At 30.7% G+C, this 18,560-nt stretch overlaps 1 protein-coding gene across 3 annotated transcripts in view; it reads right to left on the bottom strand.

Annotated features, from left to right (window-relative positions):
• Window positions 1-1,885: 1,885 nt before the first annotated feature.
• LOC107069876 (insulin-like peptide receptor) overlaps window positions 1,886-18,560 on the bottom strand; it is a 30,334-nt gene continuing 13,659 nt past the window's right edge. For all 3 annotated transcript variants that reach the window (XM_089170009.1, XM_015327545.2, XM_089170010.1), the window contains 5 exons: window positions 14,067-14,881; window positions 13,542-13,965; window positions 12,797-13,131; window positions 12,528-12,693; window positions 1,886-12,433 (listed from right to left, as the gene is read on the bottom strand). In XM_089170009.1, coding sequence (XP_089026135.1) covers window positions 9,416-12,433; window positions 12,528-12,693; window positions 12,797-13,131; window positions 13,542-13,965; window positions 14,067-14,314 — 4,191 coding nt within the window. In that variant the 5' untranslated portion in view covers window positions 14,315-14,881 and the 3' untranslated portion in view covers window positions 1,886-9,415. The remainder of the gene's footprint in view (window positions 12,434-12,527; window positions 12,694-12,796; window positions 13,132-13,541; window positions 13,966-14,066; window positions 14,882-18,560) is intronic.

Genomic DNA, 18,560 nt, shown 5'->3' with positions numbered 1-18,560 from the left:
CATGTAATTTTTAAAAAGAGAATGTTTGATAAGTTGCACACACGCTTATTTCTCTTATCCGCAAAATCGGATAAATGTATGAAATATTAATTATATTATATATTATTATTATATTATATTAAATATATTTGTTTCTCTCTCTCTCTCTCTCTCTATTTCTTTTTCTTTCTTCAGTTTCACTCTTGCATACTCTTGAACACTCACTTACATTCACTCTCTCTCTCTCTCTCTTTCTCTCTCCTTTTCTCGTTGCTTATTCATATATGGTATACAATAACTTATGGGTCTCGGAGGTATGTTATATATATATATATATATATATATATATATATATATATAAATAATTTTTATCTAGTTTACAATAGTGTTTTCATAGTTTTCTGTCTTGGAAGACACGGTATGGCAGGATTTTTTGATTAGGAATATACACGCACGCACGTACGAGTATATACGGACACACACATACATTTTCTTTGCTGTGGGGGTCTTCTTTAAGTTTTTTTATAAACCAAATTATTTTTCTATCGTTTCACGAATTACAAATTTGATTTTTGTTTTTTTTCTTTTTTTTTCGTAAACGATATTTCTTGCTTTTATTTTTTTTTTCTTTCTTTCTTTCTTTCTATTTCTATCGTTATAATTTGTTTTCTTTCTTTTTTTAAATCGAATTTTGTAATTTTTCGAATAAATATTTTCTTGCTGACACGTTTTTCCTCTTCCATCTTGGAGAGGAGCAACGATGCTTTGCACGTATACATATAGTATATATATATATATATAGGTTTATATATTTTTATTATTATTTTTATTATTTTTATTATATATACATACGTAGAGAGATATATAGCGTGGGAAACGCTTTTACTATTTTTTTCTTCCAAGGATAAATCAGATTGATATAAAAAAAAGAAAAAAAGAACTTGATTAAAATGATTAAAATAATAACAAGCTTCCTGAGCGAGTATTATCGAACATAGTAAGTGTTACGATAGAAAAAGTGGAAAAAAAGAAAAAAAAAATCAAAAGACAAATACAGAATTTTATTTTCATAATTAAATAAATAATTTTTGTTCGTGTATATGTATATGAAAAAAAAAAAAAAAAAAAAAAAAAAAAACAATGAAGATTATTATTGGAAGCATTTGGAAAATGTAATGATAAATATAAACGAGAATTAATTTTGTATGAAATATTTCGATTATTTGATTGCACAAATAAACGAGTATAAACTTTCGCAAACAATTGTTTAGAAAAATATGATTTATGTTTTACGTTTAATCGCAGTAATAGAATTGGTATCGTGAAATACGAATGAAATAATCAATGATTATTATTAAATATGCCTAATCGTACATTTATAGAGCATGTTTTTATTTGGTACCCCATTATTATTTGTTACCATGTAATTGGATAAAGGAAAAAAAAATGAAAATAAAAAAAAACAAACAAACAAAAAATAAAATAAAAGAAGAATGAACTTCATTGGAAAAATACTTTGGACAATCGAAATTGGATTGTATAATCAGACTGCACTTTTAAGCGTTTTCTGGTATATCATTTTATATAATAACTTGCTGTCCCACTATCTATTATGTAAATAATTAATTGATTAAATTATATAATTATAGATAAAAAGAAAATAATTTAATTGAAATTGAGAAAATCTTAAATTCTATTTTTAATCTATGTAAATATCTATATTATATATACAGAGTGTAATTCTGGAAATTGGGACAGACTCTACTACTATTTTTTTTAAGTAATATATTAATATATCTATATTATACAGGATGAATCAATAACTATTACCATTTACAAGGAAACATTTACAGTTCATTTTTTACCGATTTTGATCTTTTTCTATGTGACGAATTTATCAAAAAAATATAACATAAGTTCTGCCAAAGTTTTTGATCAAATATGAATCAATCAGTGAGAACCTACCCTTTTTTGTTTAATTCCACATTTTACATATTCATGAAATAATTATTTATTATGTACAAATGGATAAGCAGGTGTGGGAGATAATGGAATAAAGAAACTAGAAGAATTAACAAGGATTGTGTACAATCTTCTTGTCTCAGATATTTTGAAAACTTTATAACACAGTTTTGTAAGGGTCTCCGTTAGGATTAAACATTAATGTAGGAGTATAAGAACAACTACCAAACATTTCTTTTTAAAAAAACAAGGGGAGAAGTTTAAGAAGGAAGAAAATAATTTCAAATTTCTATCTTGACATTTTTATTAACACAGGTTTTTGAGTTTTTGAGATAAAATTGTGAATATATTTTTTTTTTAATGACTTCAATAAAGTTACAACACAGTTATACAGCACAATATAAGTATTAACTGTATTTGAAAAACTTCTTTCAAAAGTTTTTGTTCTTTTTATGGAAGAAGCCAAAATTAATAAAAAAAAAAAAAAAAGATCAAAATCGGTTAAGAGTTAATTGTAATGTCTCATTGTTAGAATAACTCAGGAATTATATGATTGTTTAGCAGACAAATTGTTCTCAAACAGAAGTTGCATGGGGGACAACAACAAGGAGCCGTAAGTATGACGTTTATTTGATTTTTTTTTTTTAGCCTAGGTGGAGTTGTTTTGGAGATATGAAGATCACATTAGTTTTTTTTTTTTAATGGAATGATATGATTTTGTATTAATTTTCTAATGACAATTGTTGATCTGATGTGTGGTGTGTGTTGCATTAATTTTGAATCTATGGGACATCAAAAAAATCGAAACTTTTGATTCAAACAAATGAAAGCAATCAATAAAACAGTTTTTAGAATTTTAAACGAATTGGGGGTACGAGGTGTACGAATGAAGGGGGAATTTGTTGCAGAAAATGTCAAGGTTGTGTCCATGCACATCGTGGGAAGAACTGAGAAGGGAAAGGGGATGGTTAGTGCTAGCAAACCAATCAAAAGAAACCACGGTCTTCATCACAATCCTCATTTACAGCAATGGAAGATGACCTTGTATACAAGGACTTTTTTAGTTGGTACAAATCCAACAAAACTCCTAGGAATTGGCCTGGAGGAATCTTACGTGTCACTTTATTAAAGATTTTATTCCCTGTCGAGATTTATCAATGAAAAATGATTTGCATCGTTAGAAGAAACGTTAGAACCTGCTGACAAATTTCATTTATAAACGCGTTCGATCATCCCTCATCGGAGGGAATGGATTTTGTAATAAATATTAACAAAACAGGATATCGGTATCAATCAAAATGATATTACGCTGGTAAAGAAGAATTCAATAACGATCATCTCGTGAAAAGTCATGATACGAATAAGATTATTCATAATTATTACTTGTTTTTCTATATCTACAAAAATCAACAGGAATCTATGGTTCTAAGGGTGCAAGAATTCATTGCTAGTATTAACAAGTGATTTTATAACAACGTTGTTTTCGTAAGCTCGGAATTTGGCAAGCTTACGGCACAGCTTTTAACAGACATTTGAAAACACAGTTTTTACTTTCATACATCATCATAGAAAAGTTTTTATTGATAGTGTATTCCTGAGGAGGTGGAGTAGAAGGGTTCAGAAGAATCTTACAATGTAAAAATAATTTTTGATTGGATTCAAATAGTGTGTCTGTATTTGTGTGTGCTTAAAAATAATTCTTTCAATATGTACATCTTTTTATCTCAACCCTGTGACGTATAGTTTTATCGACAAGTACAAAAAAAATTGTATCAAAAGACTTCAAAACCAATTTCTATTTAATCGAAAATGCACGAGAAAATATTCACTCTCGTGAAAATGCAATAAAAATTAAAATATTCTATTATCAGTATAAAAAAACAACGAAAATCACATCGAAACCTTTTTTCACGACTCCACCCACGCAATAAAAAACTTAGCATCATAATATTACCTCCTCCCCCTCTCCCCATTTTTCTTCTATGCCATGCAATTTCTGTAGCTAACATTCTTTTTTCATATTATCATTACCAATATAACGGAGTTATTCAAGGTGAATAGATTTATTGATATCACCTTGTATATTCGTAATGTTTAATATATACAAATTTATTAATCGAACGATTAATTTAAAACTATATTAAAAATTATTTTTCAGTCATCAAGTACGTCGTTTTTAAACGATTACGATACTTTCCACGTATGTAGTGTACGTGTATATATATATCTAGTTTCTTTTATTTTTTTATTATTTTCTTTTCTTTTTTTTCTTATATTCGTATTACCATATAATCTTAAATATATTCTGCATACATCGATACGATCGATATGTCAAATATAATTATAGTTACGATCGTATCCATTTTGCGTTTAACGCGAAAATAAGAATGCCTAGAAGCATTGTTTAAGAATATTATGCAACGAAAATCGGAAAATCCAGTTCTTTAAAGTAGATATTATAGTAGGTAGTAATACGGCTTTTACCGTTTTTAAATATAAATGTTACATTAGATTAACATTAAGTAAGACTTGTCTCCAAGATCTGAAGGAAAAAAGAATAAAAAAAAAAAAAGAACAAAAATGTTGCTACGATCGAGTTCACTGCAAGTATACAACTATGATTCTCAAATAAATATTTGTTAAATTATATATGTATATAATAATAATAATAATAATAATAATAATAATAATAATAATAATAAAAATAAATGATATTAAATTAACCTATTATTCTTCTTGTACGCGAAAAAACTTAATATAATTAATTCATTCATTTAATTTAATGTCACTTAAGTGTTTAAGTATTAGACCTACGTAAGTATTTTATAATAGGATGGATGCATTTTTTTTATTGACTCGATCTCTCAAAATCATTTGAAATTCGTTAAGTGTTGCCCTGTTTTATATACATATATATATATACATACACACACAAAAATATGAATTTAAACAATTCACAAAATAATTAACTTTAAATCTAAATCTTGGCTATAACCCGGAATGCCAAGTAAATAAAAACCGATACTGTTTTCTTTCCTTATAGTCCGACCATTTGATATCAAATAATATCGTTTATTAATCCTATGAAAACGTATACTTTGTTTAAAGCAAAGTAAGAAAAGAAAAAAAAAAGAAACAGAAAAAAAATATTTCACGATCTTTGTTTAATTATTTCGATCGCGAATTTAATTTCAATTAAACCGAACGCGATTTCATTTTATTTTGTTGTGTGTTTGTTTTGCATATTTTAATATCCGTATATTTCCCAGCTCCCCCTCCCCCGTTCTTTATTTTTATTTATTTTGTTTTATTTTCCAACACGAAACATTATTAATTATTGAGAACAGTTATTTTGTGACCTCGTAATAGGATTTCTTTGTAGTTCGAAACATTTATACTAGTCTCATGATTCGCAAACGAACGAACGAACGAACGAATGAACAAACAAACAAAGAATACCGTAATGGCTGTTTGCCAACGCCGATATCCTTGAAAATCTTATAACGTATCGTCGTAATTCACGAAGTTAAATCCTTTAGCTTATATTTTTTTATAATTATCATCATCATCATTAATTTGTGTCCTCTAATTTTATAAAATCAATTCGATTACGATAGAAAAGAACGTCATTCACCGTATGATCATCAAAAATCATCAGAACAGTATACAGAAATATTTAAATCAATTTGCAATTATTTATCTTTTTGATAATATTACTTTTTGAAGTTTACAAAATAAAAAGAAAGGTCTCGATTCGCGAATCTCGTTCTCCATTTTTTTTTAATCGATAATTATTTATTTATTGTTTAATTTAATTTAATGATTATTATATAATTTTTAATAAATGTATTTCGTTTAACACTTTTGCTATACCACAAATGACTAGTTGCCTGTATATATGTGTATGTATATGTGATTGTTTTTTTTTTTATTATTTTAAATTGTTAAAATCGATTTTAATAATGAGTCTTTTTCTTTGGTCGTAGCATTACGACATGTTGAATTCGGTATTTGATGTTTCATACATATTCCAAATGAAAATTAGATTCTTATACTGGAAGGATCATTTTTATTCGCGAATATAGAATTATTATTTATTATTATACGCGTTTGGGGGTTATTATAATATATTCTACATGTATACGTCATGATAAAACAAAAAAACAAAAACAAAAAGAGAAACGTTGTTATAAGTGGCGTTTTGAGATTCGAAAAAAACTCCTTGAGGTGAAGGGGATGGACAATAAAAAAATAAAATAAATTAAAAAAAAAAAAAAAAAAAAAACAAGACAATTGGATCGTTCAGAAAGTTCATTAACCCTTAGCGTGCTATGGACGCATATATGCGTTTAGTAAAAATTACTAACCTTATCGTTCGTTTTGTATCGTGTTTGTTAATATTAATGTAAAATAATGTAATATGTGTTTATATTAATTAATTAAATTATATTCACAGAAAGAAAAACTTTAATTATTAAATATAATTTATTATTAATAAATTATTCCATTTCTATGAAACATTTTAATTAAAAGTATTCAGCACTGAAAGGATTAATAAATTGTTTAATGAAAAATTCAATAATATCAAAACTTTGTTGTTAAATAAAAAAAAAAAAAGAAGAAATAAATAAATACGAAAAATAAATAATAATAATTCGTTAAGAGAATTTTGTCCAAACGATCCAATATTTATAGCACGGCAAATAGGCAAGAACATAATGCAATGATTGAAATGTCAAATTATTATTTTATAAAGCTCTTGCTAAATTTGGCAAGATGCATTAAATTATACTTTCATTGTATAATTTTGTAAACAACGGAATATATTTCATACCGTTATTACTATACACGTTACTTTTCTATTTATTTTTTATTATTTTTATTTTTGTTTTTCAATAGGTATGTAAATAATAAGTATATGTGCATACGTTTTATATACCTATGTATATAACATATAAAACGGCGCGAGAATTTTCTCACCATGTCTATTCTCTTCCTCTAATTTGCTTATTGCGGAAACGAAAATTTGTAAAACATGTTTTTTTTCTTTTTTTAATTTTTTTTTTTTATCGAGAATTTACGTATGGGCGTTTCTGAAAGATTAAAAAAAAAAAAAAAAAACAAATCATACACGCCTGTGTAGATTTAGAGAATATTGTAGTGGGATTTTCGTTGAAAATGACGATAACAAAATGACGGAATAAGTTCAACATTTCTTCTTTCTTATTTTTTTTTTTTTTTTTTTTACGAGATTTTTCATATATAAAGCTCGACAGAATTCTATTCGCGTAAAAAAAAAAAAAAAAATGTCTTTCTATCGTAAGTTATTTTTTAACGACCAACCTAAATCATCTTTTCTCTCTTTTTTTTTTTTTTTTATTCCTATTTCCGCGTCCTGTCTTATTTTATTTTCTTTTTCTTTCCTTCTAGAAAGCTTCTTTTCGAATATATAAATATTTAATATAGATATTTTTATCTTTGTTTATTTTTTTTTGTCCTTTTCCTTTAGCGATAGCGAATTACTAAAATCGATTATTATCGAGTTTATCGATATATTGCTATTAGCGATTTAAAATTAAAAAAAAAAAAAGAAAAATGAAATTGCTCTGATGTATTGCTTGATGAAATATGTCGATTTGGTTAATTCGTGCAAAACTGTGTTAGATTATTTACTTTCCTTTGTGTTATATTATTCTTTCATTCTTTCTCTCTCTCTCTCTCTTTCTAACTCATACATACATACATACATACATACAAGTATACTAATCACGCAACACAACACTCTTTTTATTTCTCTCTCTCTCTCTCTCTCTTTGCTTTTTTTTTTCTAATCATGTATTGCTGTGAACTATCGATAAGGTGATGTAAAAAAATACGTAGAAACGATATATTAATGTTCTACATGGAATACTATTCGTGCAACGATTTTGATTAGATCTATCATTATTATTATTATTTTTTAAACTTTTTTCTCTCTCTCTTTCATTCATTCGAGTTATTTAAATTCATCATAAATATATGTCGTGTACTTAAATATTATAAATTAGAGATTTGATTATCGTCTAATGCGACGCGAGTTTTTTTCTTTTTTTCTTTTTTTTTTTTTTTTTTTTTTTATTAATTAACGATGATAAATTTTTCTTTTCCATGCATATAAACTTCTTTTTTTTTTTTTCACGGATGTATCATTTTCAAATCTTTCCAATTTTTTTTTTCCACTACAATTTGATCTATTTATTCGGTTCTATGATATCTAATATGATTATTGCAACAATCACGAGCATACTTATTGCAATGAATATGTATGTATGTGTGTTTACTAAATACACAGTTTAACCCATAAATCAATTGGTAAATAATGTAGAAATAGTTGAACATGGAATAATTCACTTGTATATAGGCCTATATTTTATTCTTCAAGGTCAACATTAAAAGAATCAAAGGCACATACAGAATTGTTTTATTAAATGTTCACCTGTATATGCCTTGACATTTTCCAAATCAAATTTCTTAGCAATAATAATATAATGCATTTTTGTCAACTTACTTATGGGTCACCATGAATATGTATGTTTATATACTTGTTAATGGAAAATCGTCTTTTTTTCTTTTTTCTAATTCAGACTAAATGATCTATTGATTTGCATCGATTGCTTATTGTTAGTGCATTAAGTTTTAATGTGGGTATGTATGTAATTATGTAATAATAATATATATTTATATATAGAATCTGCGTGAAAACTATGAATTAATGCATGCCCGTGTATATAAGGGTATGTATGCGAGAAGGAACTCTGTGGTAAGACAATGATACTTCGACTAAAATACTCTTTCATCAAGTTCTAGAGACTCGCTAAAACTAATCTTTCTTTCTTTCTAGGAATGAATGATTAAAAAAAGGCTTGTCGAACATTTGGTTGCGCTTAAGAAACAAAAAAAAAAAAAAAAGAAAAAAAAAATAGAAAAAGAAAATGAAACACATTAAAAAAAGTGGATTTATCCTAAATACATATATTTGTAGGTCCATGAACCGTGACTTCCATAGAAGAAAGAATAGGCGATATGCGTTATTAACTTGTAGGTATGTTATCTAAACTAATAGTCCTATTTAAGTCTTTCTTCGTTTCGCGACGATATTAGAAGAGGATTCGCGTCTGGTCCCGCCGAGGAAGAGAACGTAAATAATCTTCAAAATTACGATTTCGCGTAATTCACGTTTTCAATATATATATATATAATATTATTTACCTTTCTTTTCCTCTTCCAATTATTCGTCCCATTATATTGCCCTGAGTGTATGTTTGTACATAATCATTAACCATTTTTCTTCTTCGCTTTTTTTCTTTTGTTTGTTGTTGTTGTTCTTTCGTATTCATATTCATGCACGCGCGAGACCAAACACGGCAACAATAAGACATTATTATTATTATTATTATATATATAAGACGCGAGTTTGAAAAACGAGAGAAAAACTTTATCGATTTAGAGGAACTTCCTCTAAAGGTGGAACATTACCGACCTGTTGAAAACCGCTCCTGAATATTCGGCCACGACTGGTGCTAGCCCTAGTCTGATCAAGAAGCGTCACATTGTCCTCAAATTCTCGAACCCATCTAGCAGTCTCGTTACCCCAATGAAAACGTATCGGTGCAGCTTGATGAAAGGCCTTCTTTATTCCAAGATTACGCATATGTATACCCTCGCTTGAGTGATAAAAGGATTTTTCACAAAAGTCTTGGGCCAAAAATGGTTCCAATTCCCCTACGATTTCCATGAACGTTGGACGATCGCTCGGTCGCCATTTGAAACACTTTTCCATTATTTTTTGTATATTAATAGGACAGTTTTTCGGTACACTAAGAACACCTTTGTGAAGCACGTAATTTAATACTTCATCGTTAGAAAATCCTTGATAGGGTATCTCAGCGAGAGAAAGTATCTCGTAGAGTACAACACCGAATGACCAAACGTCCGAGTCGGATGTGAAAACGCCATCCGAAAGATTTTCAGGTGCCATCCATCTAATTGGCAAAAGGCCCTTCTTTCCGATTTTATAATAATCGGTCTCGTAGACGTCTCTGGCCATTCCAAAATCTCCAATCTTACAAACCAAATCCTTCGAGATCATACAATTTCTAGCAGCCAAGTCACGATGAACGAACTTCTTCGATTCCAAAAAAGACATGCCGTCCGCAATCTCAGCCGCCATTCTTATTATCCTCGAGGTATCTGGAATTAAATCGGTGTCTCGTATGCGTCGCAAATAAGTCTTCAAATCTCCGTTTTCCATGAGTTCCATTATGACGTACGGCGGAGAACCTAAGCTAACGACTCCTAATAATTTGATTACGTGAAAGGTAGAGAAATTCTTCATAACCGAGGCCTCATTTAAGAACTCGTTCTTCTCACGCTCGCTGCATGCCGCAGAGATCGTCTTGATCGCTACCTCCTCGTTTCCCAAAAGACCACGGCATACCATACCGAAATTACCATTACCAAGTTCTTCCAAGATCTTGACGCTTTCTCTAGGTACCTCCCAACTGTCAAGGATATATTTGGTTTCTATGTAATCAGGATTTACACAGGCTATCAATCTTGCTTGAGTATTCTTCTTTCGACGATATCTCAAGTAACAATATCCAATTATAGCAACCACGCTGAAAAATCCAAAGATTGCCAAGGGTATCACTAGTACTCTATTATCATCAATGAATTCGATGTTAAAACGAACCATCTCGGAAAAATTACCACTGCCGGCTAATGAAGTAGAACGTATTCGTAGACCGTATAGACCAGGACTTAAATTCTTAATGTAGTAAATTTTACGATCCTCGTAACGTCCAACGTATGGTATACACTCGGTACTTTTCTTTGCATCTTTGACATTCAAATTCGTATATTCTATCGTATAACTTACAGTGAGTGCATTGGGATTTCTAACGGTATCCCAAGAAACCACGACTATTGAACTGTTGATCATGTGAGTTTTAACATTGCTAACATTATCGGCCATCTCCCGTTTTTTCGTTCGAATGTTCGTGTATTCCACAGACGAACACATATGCTCATCGTCTCGAAGTTTAACTCCGCAAGCAGCAACAGATATAGTATATAAAGAAAAGTGTTTTAGATATTTCAAATGAAATGAATTATTTCCAGCGCTAACGTTATAAATTAATTCATTGTTGATAATATTCACTTTATTTTCCGATTTGTATTTGAAATCGTACACTGAATTGTATCGATTGAAAACGCAAGAATCTTTCCAGCCAGCATTTAAAGAACTTATCCCGAAATTTTTATTACACAATAGCATCTGGAACTTTTTTGAAGTTGACAATGTAGTAAATTCATCTTTGAAACAGCAAGAGGTAGGAGGAGCGATTGGTTGTAATGGTATTTTAGTAACTTCTTGTATTTCTTCTACTTCAGGTTCATTTATCAAGCCGTATTTGCAGTAATCTCTGGATGAAAGAAATTTTGCGTCGTCTTGTTTTAATGAAGCGGATATCATGTAGTAACCGATAGGACCGTTTGGATACTCCGGTGGATTCCATTTGACCATAATCTCGGTATCGCTCAATGCAACAGAAACAACGTCGGTAGGCATAGAAGGTATGTCACTGCTCGTTCTGAAAAATATTATCTTCGACTGACCTACGGGACTACTAGACGAAAGTAAAAAACTTTCGTTTCTCATAGAAAAAGTCTTTACGTAAACGGCATATTTCGTGTACGGCTTCAAACCCGAAATATGTTTGGTTACTGTCTTCTGAAATAAAGAATTTCCATTGGGTATGTCTACATCAAGCATTTGCCAAGTATTATTACTACAAGAATTCCCTTCGTAAGTGATGTTTTCATTTTCGGTTTCCATGTAACTCAAAATATAACTTAACAATTGTTGTCCTATAGGTGGCTCATAACTATCCCAAATCAAATCGATATAATTCGGGCCTTTTTCTTTAACCGTGATATTTATGTTGACTACACTACAAGCTACCTTTTCTCCATTAGAATCTGGTTGCACCTCGAGATCGCTAAAGTCTGTTATCTTTACCATTTTACTGAATTCTATGATCTTGTACATACAAAGTCTAGGATTGTAATGAAAGAACAATCTTCCATTTTCAATATCGATCTTCTGCGTCGACGGAAAGAGATTCGAAAGATTTGGATTGTCCAATACGACTAAACTCGCATTGTTTATGTCCAATCTTTTACCTTTGATAACTCGGAGTTTTTTGAAGAAGCCCAATGATGTTATTGGAAAGGAGTGAGTCACTTTCAGATACTCTGTGATCTCTTCTATCAAACCAAAAGCTTCAGTCAGTTCTCGCATGATGTTTGGATTACCATTTCTTATTTGGAATTCCAAAGCCCCGTCTACTACAGTCGTCCCTCGAAATATTTGAGCATCCGAGATGTGCCTTATTATAGCACTATGACCTATTTTACGACATCGTGCCTTGCAAACTTGACAGGTGGTAACCTAAACGAAATAAATTAATTTTGTATAAGTATTATTATTATTATTACTGGGACTTTAAAAATAAGATACAAATAATCATATTGAATATTCATACGTTATTTTCATCGACATGATCCTCGTATCCCTCGGGACACTGAGTGATGCAAGAACCGTTAAAGGGTCGCCATTTTTGTTCATCTTCGAGTCTCCATATTTTCCTCAAGTTATTCATTCTTATACATGCTAATTCAGTAATACATCTTCTTGATATATAGGCATATCTAAAAACACAGAAGAAGTAGACGGTTATTATCGTTTACTTAACACGAATATTACGTAACATGGATTATTCTTGACGAGGATTTATCTTCAAACGTGACTTACAAATGACTTGGACAACTCTCAACGCATTTTCCTTCATGCCTATAGTGTTTACAAACGTAACAATCTCTATCCGTTTCGCCATTGCATTCTCCAAGACACTGATCATGACACTTTGGTTTTTCAGTTACTTGACAATGTTGTGCGGTCCAACAATGACCATCAGAACACTGAGAAGAGCAACCAGGGCATGAACTTTCATTGTTATTGTCCTTGATAAAATTATCTCCAGCCGTGACTATAGCGTTCCAATTTAATGTATTGGTATAACACAAGGCTGAATTTTTTTCAATTCTTACCCCACCTCTTGCAATCTTCGTCAGTTTTGTTAAGCCGATCTGTAAGTTCGATAAGATAAAAACATATTAAAAATGATCTTGACAGTCAAAGACCAAACCTATCGGTCAATTTAATTAACCGATTAACCCGCCACTTGACCCGCCTATTAACCGGTACCTCTTTGATGTAAATTGAAACGAACCTTCGAACCGGCAAAATCAGCTTTGCTTTGCCGTGGGAATGACGATCACGATTGATCTCGTGCGACAAATATGACTACTACTACTACTACTAACACTCTACTGACTGACTCATCGTACACCACACCACGACGTAACATTTAAACGAATAAGGTAGAATCTAATGCGGTGGCCTTGCCTTGCGGTAAATTATCCATGAACATTATCAATCATCCAAGCACCAGGATCTAACGGTTAAAACGAAATGAGAAAAAAATCTGCAATCTCACCTCCTGCAGGTTTTGCATCTCGTACACCATAAATGCATAATCCGTAAGCAGTATATCTCCTCTGATGGTCTCGAGATTCGGAAATAGAGTTCCAAGGCTCTTCAATCCGTAAACGCGATAAAGCAGAAAATAACCAGTAATCTCTCTTAGATCTGGAAAGCTAACGTTTTCAAAATCTGATCCTGTATGATTCTCGATCAGAACAATCTGTAGGAAGCCCTCGATCACGCGACAACCTTGTAGTATCGCAAAATTATGAACGTTGTTCCTAATATCGATGCTCTGACATATACCATCTCCTATTGTTACATTCTTAGATCTTCGTGTTTTCTCTCGTATCTCCTCGCTAGATTTAGTCCTTGATCTCGGATAATGCGAGGAATGTTGATAGCTTTTGTTCGAACCATCGATGCTGTCTACTGACCTGTAAATCACAATCATCAAAAATCCTTCTCCAAATTGAATTAGATTGAAAAACAAAACAAATATCATTCCTAAATGTAAATTACGTAGATGTGTGTGTACCTATTGTCATCGATGGCCCTGGTATTCCTATAAACAGCCAAGTTGGATAAATCTTCCGACAATTCATCGAATTTGTTTATCCTTTCGACGAAATCATCCTCGTAGGTGCCCATAGCTGTATTTTCTGGATACTTTATAAAAGCTACCGGCGACGACTTGGACGTTATTCTCTTTTGTTGCTGGCACATCGCCAGAGGCGCCAGGACAACGCAGAGTAGCACGAGCAGCAGCTTCATCCTTCTTCTCATCTTCTTGTCTCATGGACACCACCACCAAGGCTGCTTGCTACCGTTGGTGCTTATTTTGCTTCTGCTGGCTCCAAGATTCTCTCTATATCTCTCGTGAACACAGTTTTCTTGCTTCTCCCCTCCCAACACACACTTTCAACTTCGCTTTTGCGCTCTCTTCTTCCTCTCCTCTCGAACGTGGTGCTGCTGCTGCAGCTCCTCCTCCTTCCTTTTCCTCCTCCTTCTCCTTCTTTTCTTCTTCCTCCTCCTCCTATCGTCGTGAACGACTAATCGTTCTCTCGCTGGAAGGTGTCTATCTACAACTTCTACCGGTGCAATTCTACTCCGATAGGACCGCAGAAATCTCGTCAGCAACATCCAACCCTTTTTTACGAAATTTCAAGTACCCCTCTCTCTCTCTCCTTTTCTCTTTCTTTCTTCTTGACACCGGACACATACACCACAACACTTTCTTTATTTGATATTATTCCCTCGTATTATATTTTAATACACTTTTAAAGTAGCTTCTTATTGAAGATGAAGTACTTTTTTGACCTCATTATCGATCTTAACGAACGATTTATTCATCTGAAAGAAAAAATATCATGAAAAATATAAATCGAAACATTTTCATTTTCATTTAGGAAAAAGCGAACACAAGAGTTTTGTTTTTTTTCTTTCACATTTTGAAAACATATAAATAATTTCATTAACAAAGTGCCGATAGTTATTCGGTAGCCAAAGCGCAACGTAATCAAATGGTTTAACACCTGTGGATTAATCTTTCACGTGCGTTATAACGTAATTTATTATACATCACTTCCCGGTAAAGCGCGCCGTATCGTTAATTGCTCTCGAAATGAGTCTCGGTGAAAGCTGGATGCGAATGGAAGGCTGAACGATTGAGAATTTATATTCATATACAAGATATATATATATTTAGGTAAAAGCTCTATAGTTAATTTAACGTTATTCCAAATTGAATTATTTCTGTCTAGACCTAACAACGTAAACCACACACGTTGACACATACGAATATTATGAAATTTGTCATATAAACTAATAATAATAAAAATAATGATATAATAACAATAATAATAAAATTATTATTATTTTTATTATTATTATTATTATTATTATTATTCAAGCAAATGTGACACAAATCCAGACAGTGAACTCAAAAGAGCAACGTTCTTAAGCGAGATAAACGGATTGAATTTATGATAGCGTATCCTCGTAAGAGTCCCTCGTAATTTTTAACATCATGGAAAATGACGTATAATATATTTGTATGTGTGTGAGTGTGTTTGTATATATTCCTTGTAATACGAAGAGCTAAACTAGACGTCAAAAGTATAAAACAGTTAAATCCTAAGTGTCCAAGGAAAGAATGGTATGGGAAGGGTTGTCATAACCGGCCTAATGCAAATCTTCTTGCAAGATACTCGTCTCGTTTTCTAGAATAAAAGAAGAATTTGCCGACAATTTTTTGTTGTTCTCATTATTTTTATTATATTCATAAAACTCGAATGTAATATTTCTAATTTATTGTTTTTTTTATTTTACACTGGACGTAAACGAGTTTGAAGGATTATCAGATTATATGAAATATCAAAAGATGGAATGCATGCATGCATGCATGCATGTATGCATGTATGCAGTTGGTGGTACAAGTAAATAAAACAAGTAGAGATGATGTGTCACGTTTAATGTCTAGAGAGACGGATAATAACACGCGTTTAACACGTGGTTGATTAGATCAGTTCCTATCTCCTGTGATCTCTTATCCTACGATCTTCAAACGTATTTCGTTGATTCCATACGATATTTACGAACTCTCGATAGATAATTAATAAGAATTTGATTTAAAAAATCCCAAAGTGCGAATTATGTTATAAATATCATCGAAATTAAGTTGAAAACGATTGAATTATTTTTTATTAGATTCGTTGTTTTTAGTTAACCCCTTAAGTTGCACGCTCGAGTTAACTCAAACGGCATTGTATTCTATGCTGCTATAAACATTTTGATTAATTGTATTTTTTTACATAAAAGAAAATCAATTTTTTTTAACCAATTTTTTCAAAAAAAAAAAAAAAAAAAAAATAACACAACCAACAACAACACACAACGCCTATCGATCTCAAAGGAAAATTTCTAATACCACGACACACAGTTTACTTTCTAAGGTTTATTATATTATGATTAATGAACTCGGAAAAAGATAGTATCGAAAGGCAAACTACAGTTTGTGTTATTATGCGTACAAATCCTTTAAGAGAGAAAAAGAGAAACATTTATCTCGCTTGAGGGAAGAAAGTTACGAGAGAGAAAGAAAGCACGTGCCGCCACCGCCTCCTTCTCCTACTCCTCCTCTCTTTTATCAGAAAACGAAATCATGCGAAGGCTAACGTAAAAATAAAAGAATACAACATCGAGAATTTTAACCCATTCATTATTTCGAACGAACGATAATGATAACGGACGATAAGTGGCTCGATTTAGGTTCGCACACGTACAACCCGAAACTTTACACGCATTACCAAACAACTCTCAATCGAAACTATAGGGGAAAGGGGGAGGGTGTGGGGTGGGTCACACTCGATATTAAACTATTAAACGGAACCCCATCATAATTTCTTTTTTCTTCTTCTTCTTTTTCTCTATCTTTTGAATCTCATTTCAATATTTCTGCTATATAAGGTCAGTATTTCGAGAATATTTTTAACCAGCATTTATAGTAACGTGTCATTATGCGATAAGACAATCTGTCACTGAACCGATGCAACCTTGTTTCGTATTATTATTATTATTATTATTATTTTGCCAATATTTTTCTCTATGAAATAAATAAAAGTAACATATTGAAATTATTAATAAAAATATTATCACTGGTAGATTTTATTCTGAGGTGTGAAGTGGGTAACAAGGGATGGAATTTATGAGAATTAGAAAATAAAATAAAATAAAAAATATTTTCAAATCCAATTGACTTTTTGAAAAAAAAAAAAAAATGCATTTCACAATTCATTTCTCTCGGTGCATAGAGAACATATACCAGTTAATATTATATATGCTGGTGAAAGAGAGCTCTTGACGATGACTTTCCATTCAGTCAATTTCACGCTTTCTATCGGAGCACACGAATTAACGATTAGCCGAGAGTAATCTCTCTTGCGATAGAATACTAGTAGACGAGCGACTTCCGCTGAATTTATTCAAAAGATTTCCGAGTTATCGAAGCCTCTTTCTTTTCTTTTTGTTTTGATTTCTTTTTGCTCATAGTACACCTAAAGTTAATGCATGTTATTAATATGCAAATTGCAAATTCGATATACGTGAATAAATCGAAAATTGAATAAAATTCTTTTCTATTCGTTTATGTGCTTAACCTTTTGAGTACATTTAACGAATGAGACTCGTCATCTGAATTTAAGAAATAAAATATTTAAGAAATATTTTTGTTTATATATTTATTTATATTTTGTAATTGAAATGTTGTTGCAAAATATATATTTATATCACCAATATAAATATATTCCAAATAAAATGCATTACTTTTACATATTAATCCATATATTACAAATACAAATTAAATTACTAATAGTATTAAAGTATATAAAATAATTGTATATAAGTAAAAAAAATTATTAATTATATTAATTGTAATTAAAGTATTAATTTTACGTATAATACAAATTAAATTCGTTATATATGCATCAAAATCTTCAAATAATTCAGTACTCAAGTGGTTAATAACGCGTTTCAAAATACTATTAAATTATTATAAATTTTAACATTTTATTCTAAATTATTTCCACGATATCTTGGAAAAGATTAGGTGTTTTGTTAATTTTTTGAAGTTATTTCTTTTTCTCAGGATTCAAAATTTTCTTTCTATCATTACTTCATTTTTTTCTTAGCAACATATCATTTTCCCCATTTTCATAGATATTTAGAAATATTTTGATCTTTATCCATATCTGGTCAAAGTTCATTCGACAATAAAAAAAAAAAAAAACAACAAATCTTGAACAAAGTTTGTTTGTCCTTCTATCTAAACGGAGGGTGGTCTCTGATGTCATCATATTAGTCAAACTCAAAATATTCTCATTTTTCTCTTATCGCTCATATACAACATATATACATATACATCGTATAAACCAACCATACTCAACTTGCGGCATTTTAATCATTCGTTTTGTTATCGATTTTCAATTGGCGGCTCGTGTAATGACAAAAAAGTTGAGTACTCCTATTACAAATC

This window comes from Polistes dominula, unplaced genomic scaffold (genome assembly GCF_049000335.1).
Source record: "Polistes dominula isolate Pdom_NZ unplaced genomic scaffold, Pdom_raw_medaka contig_15, whole genome shotgun sequence".
Classification (NCBI taxonomy): Eukaryota; Metazoa; Arthropoda; class Insecta; order Hymenoptera; family Vespidae; genus Polistes; species Polistes dominula.
Note: the sequence above shows the minus strand (reverse complement) of the source record. Positions and strands in the feature narration are given on the sequence as shown.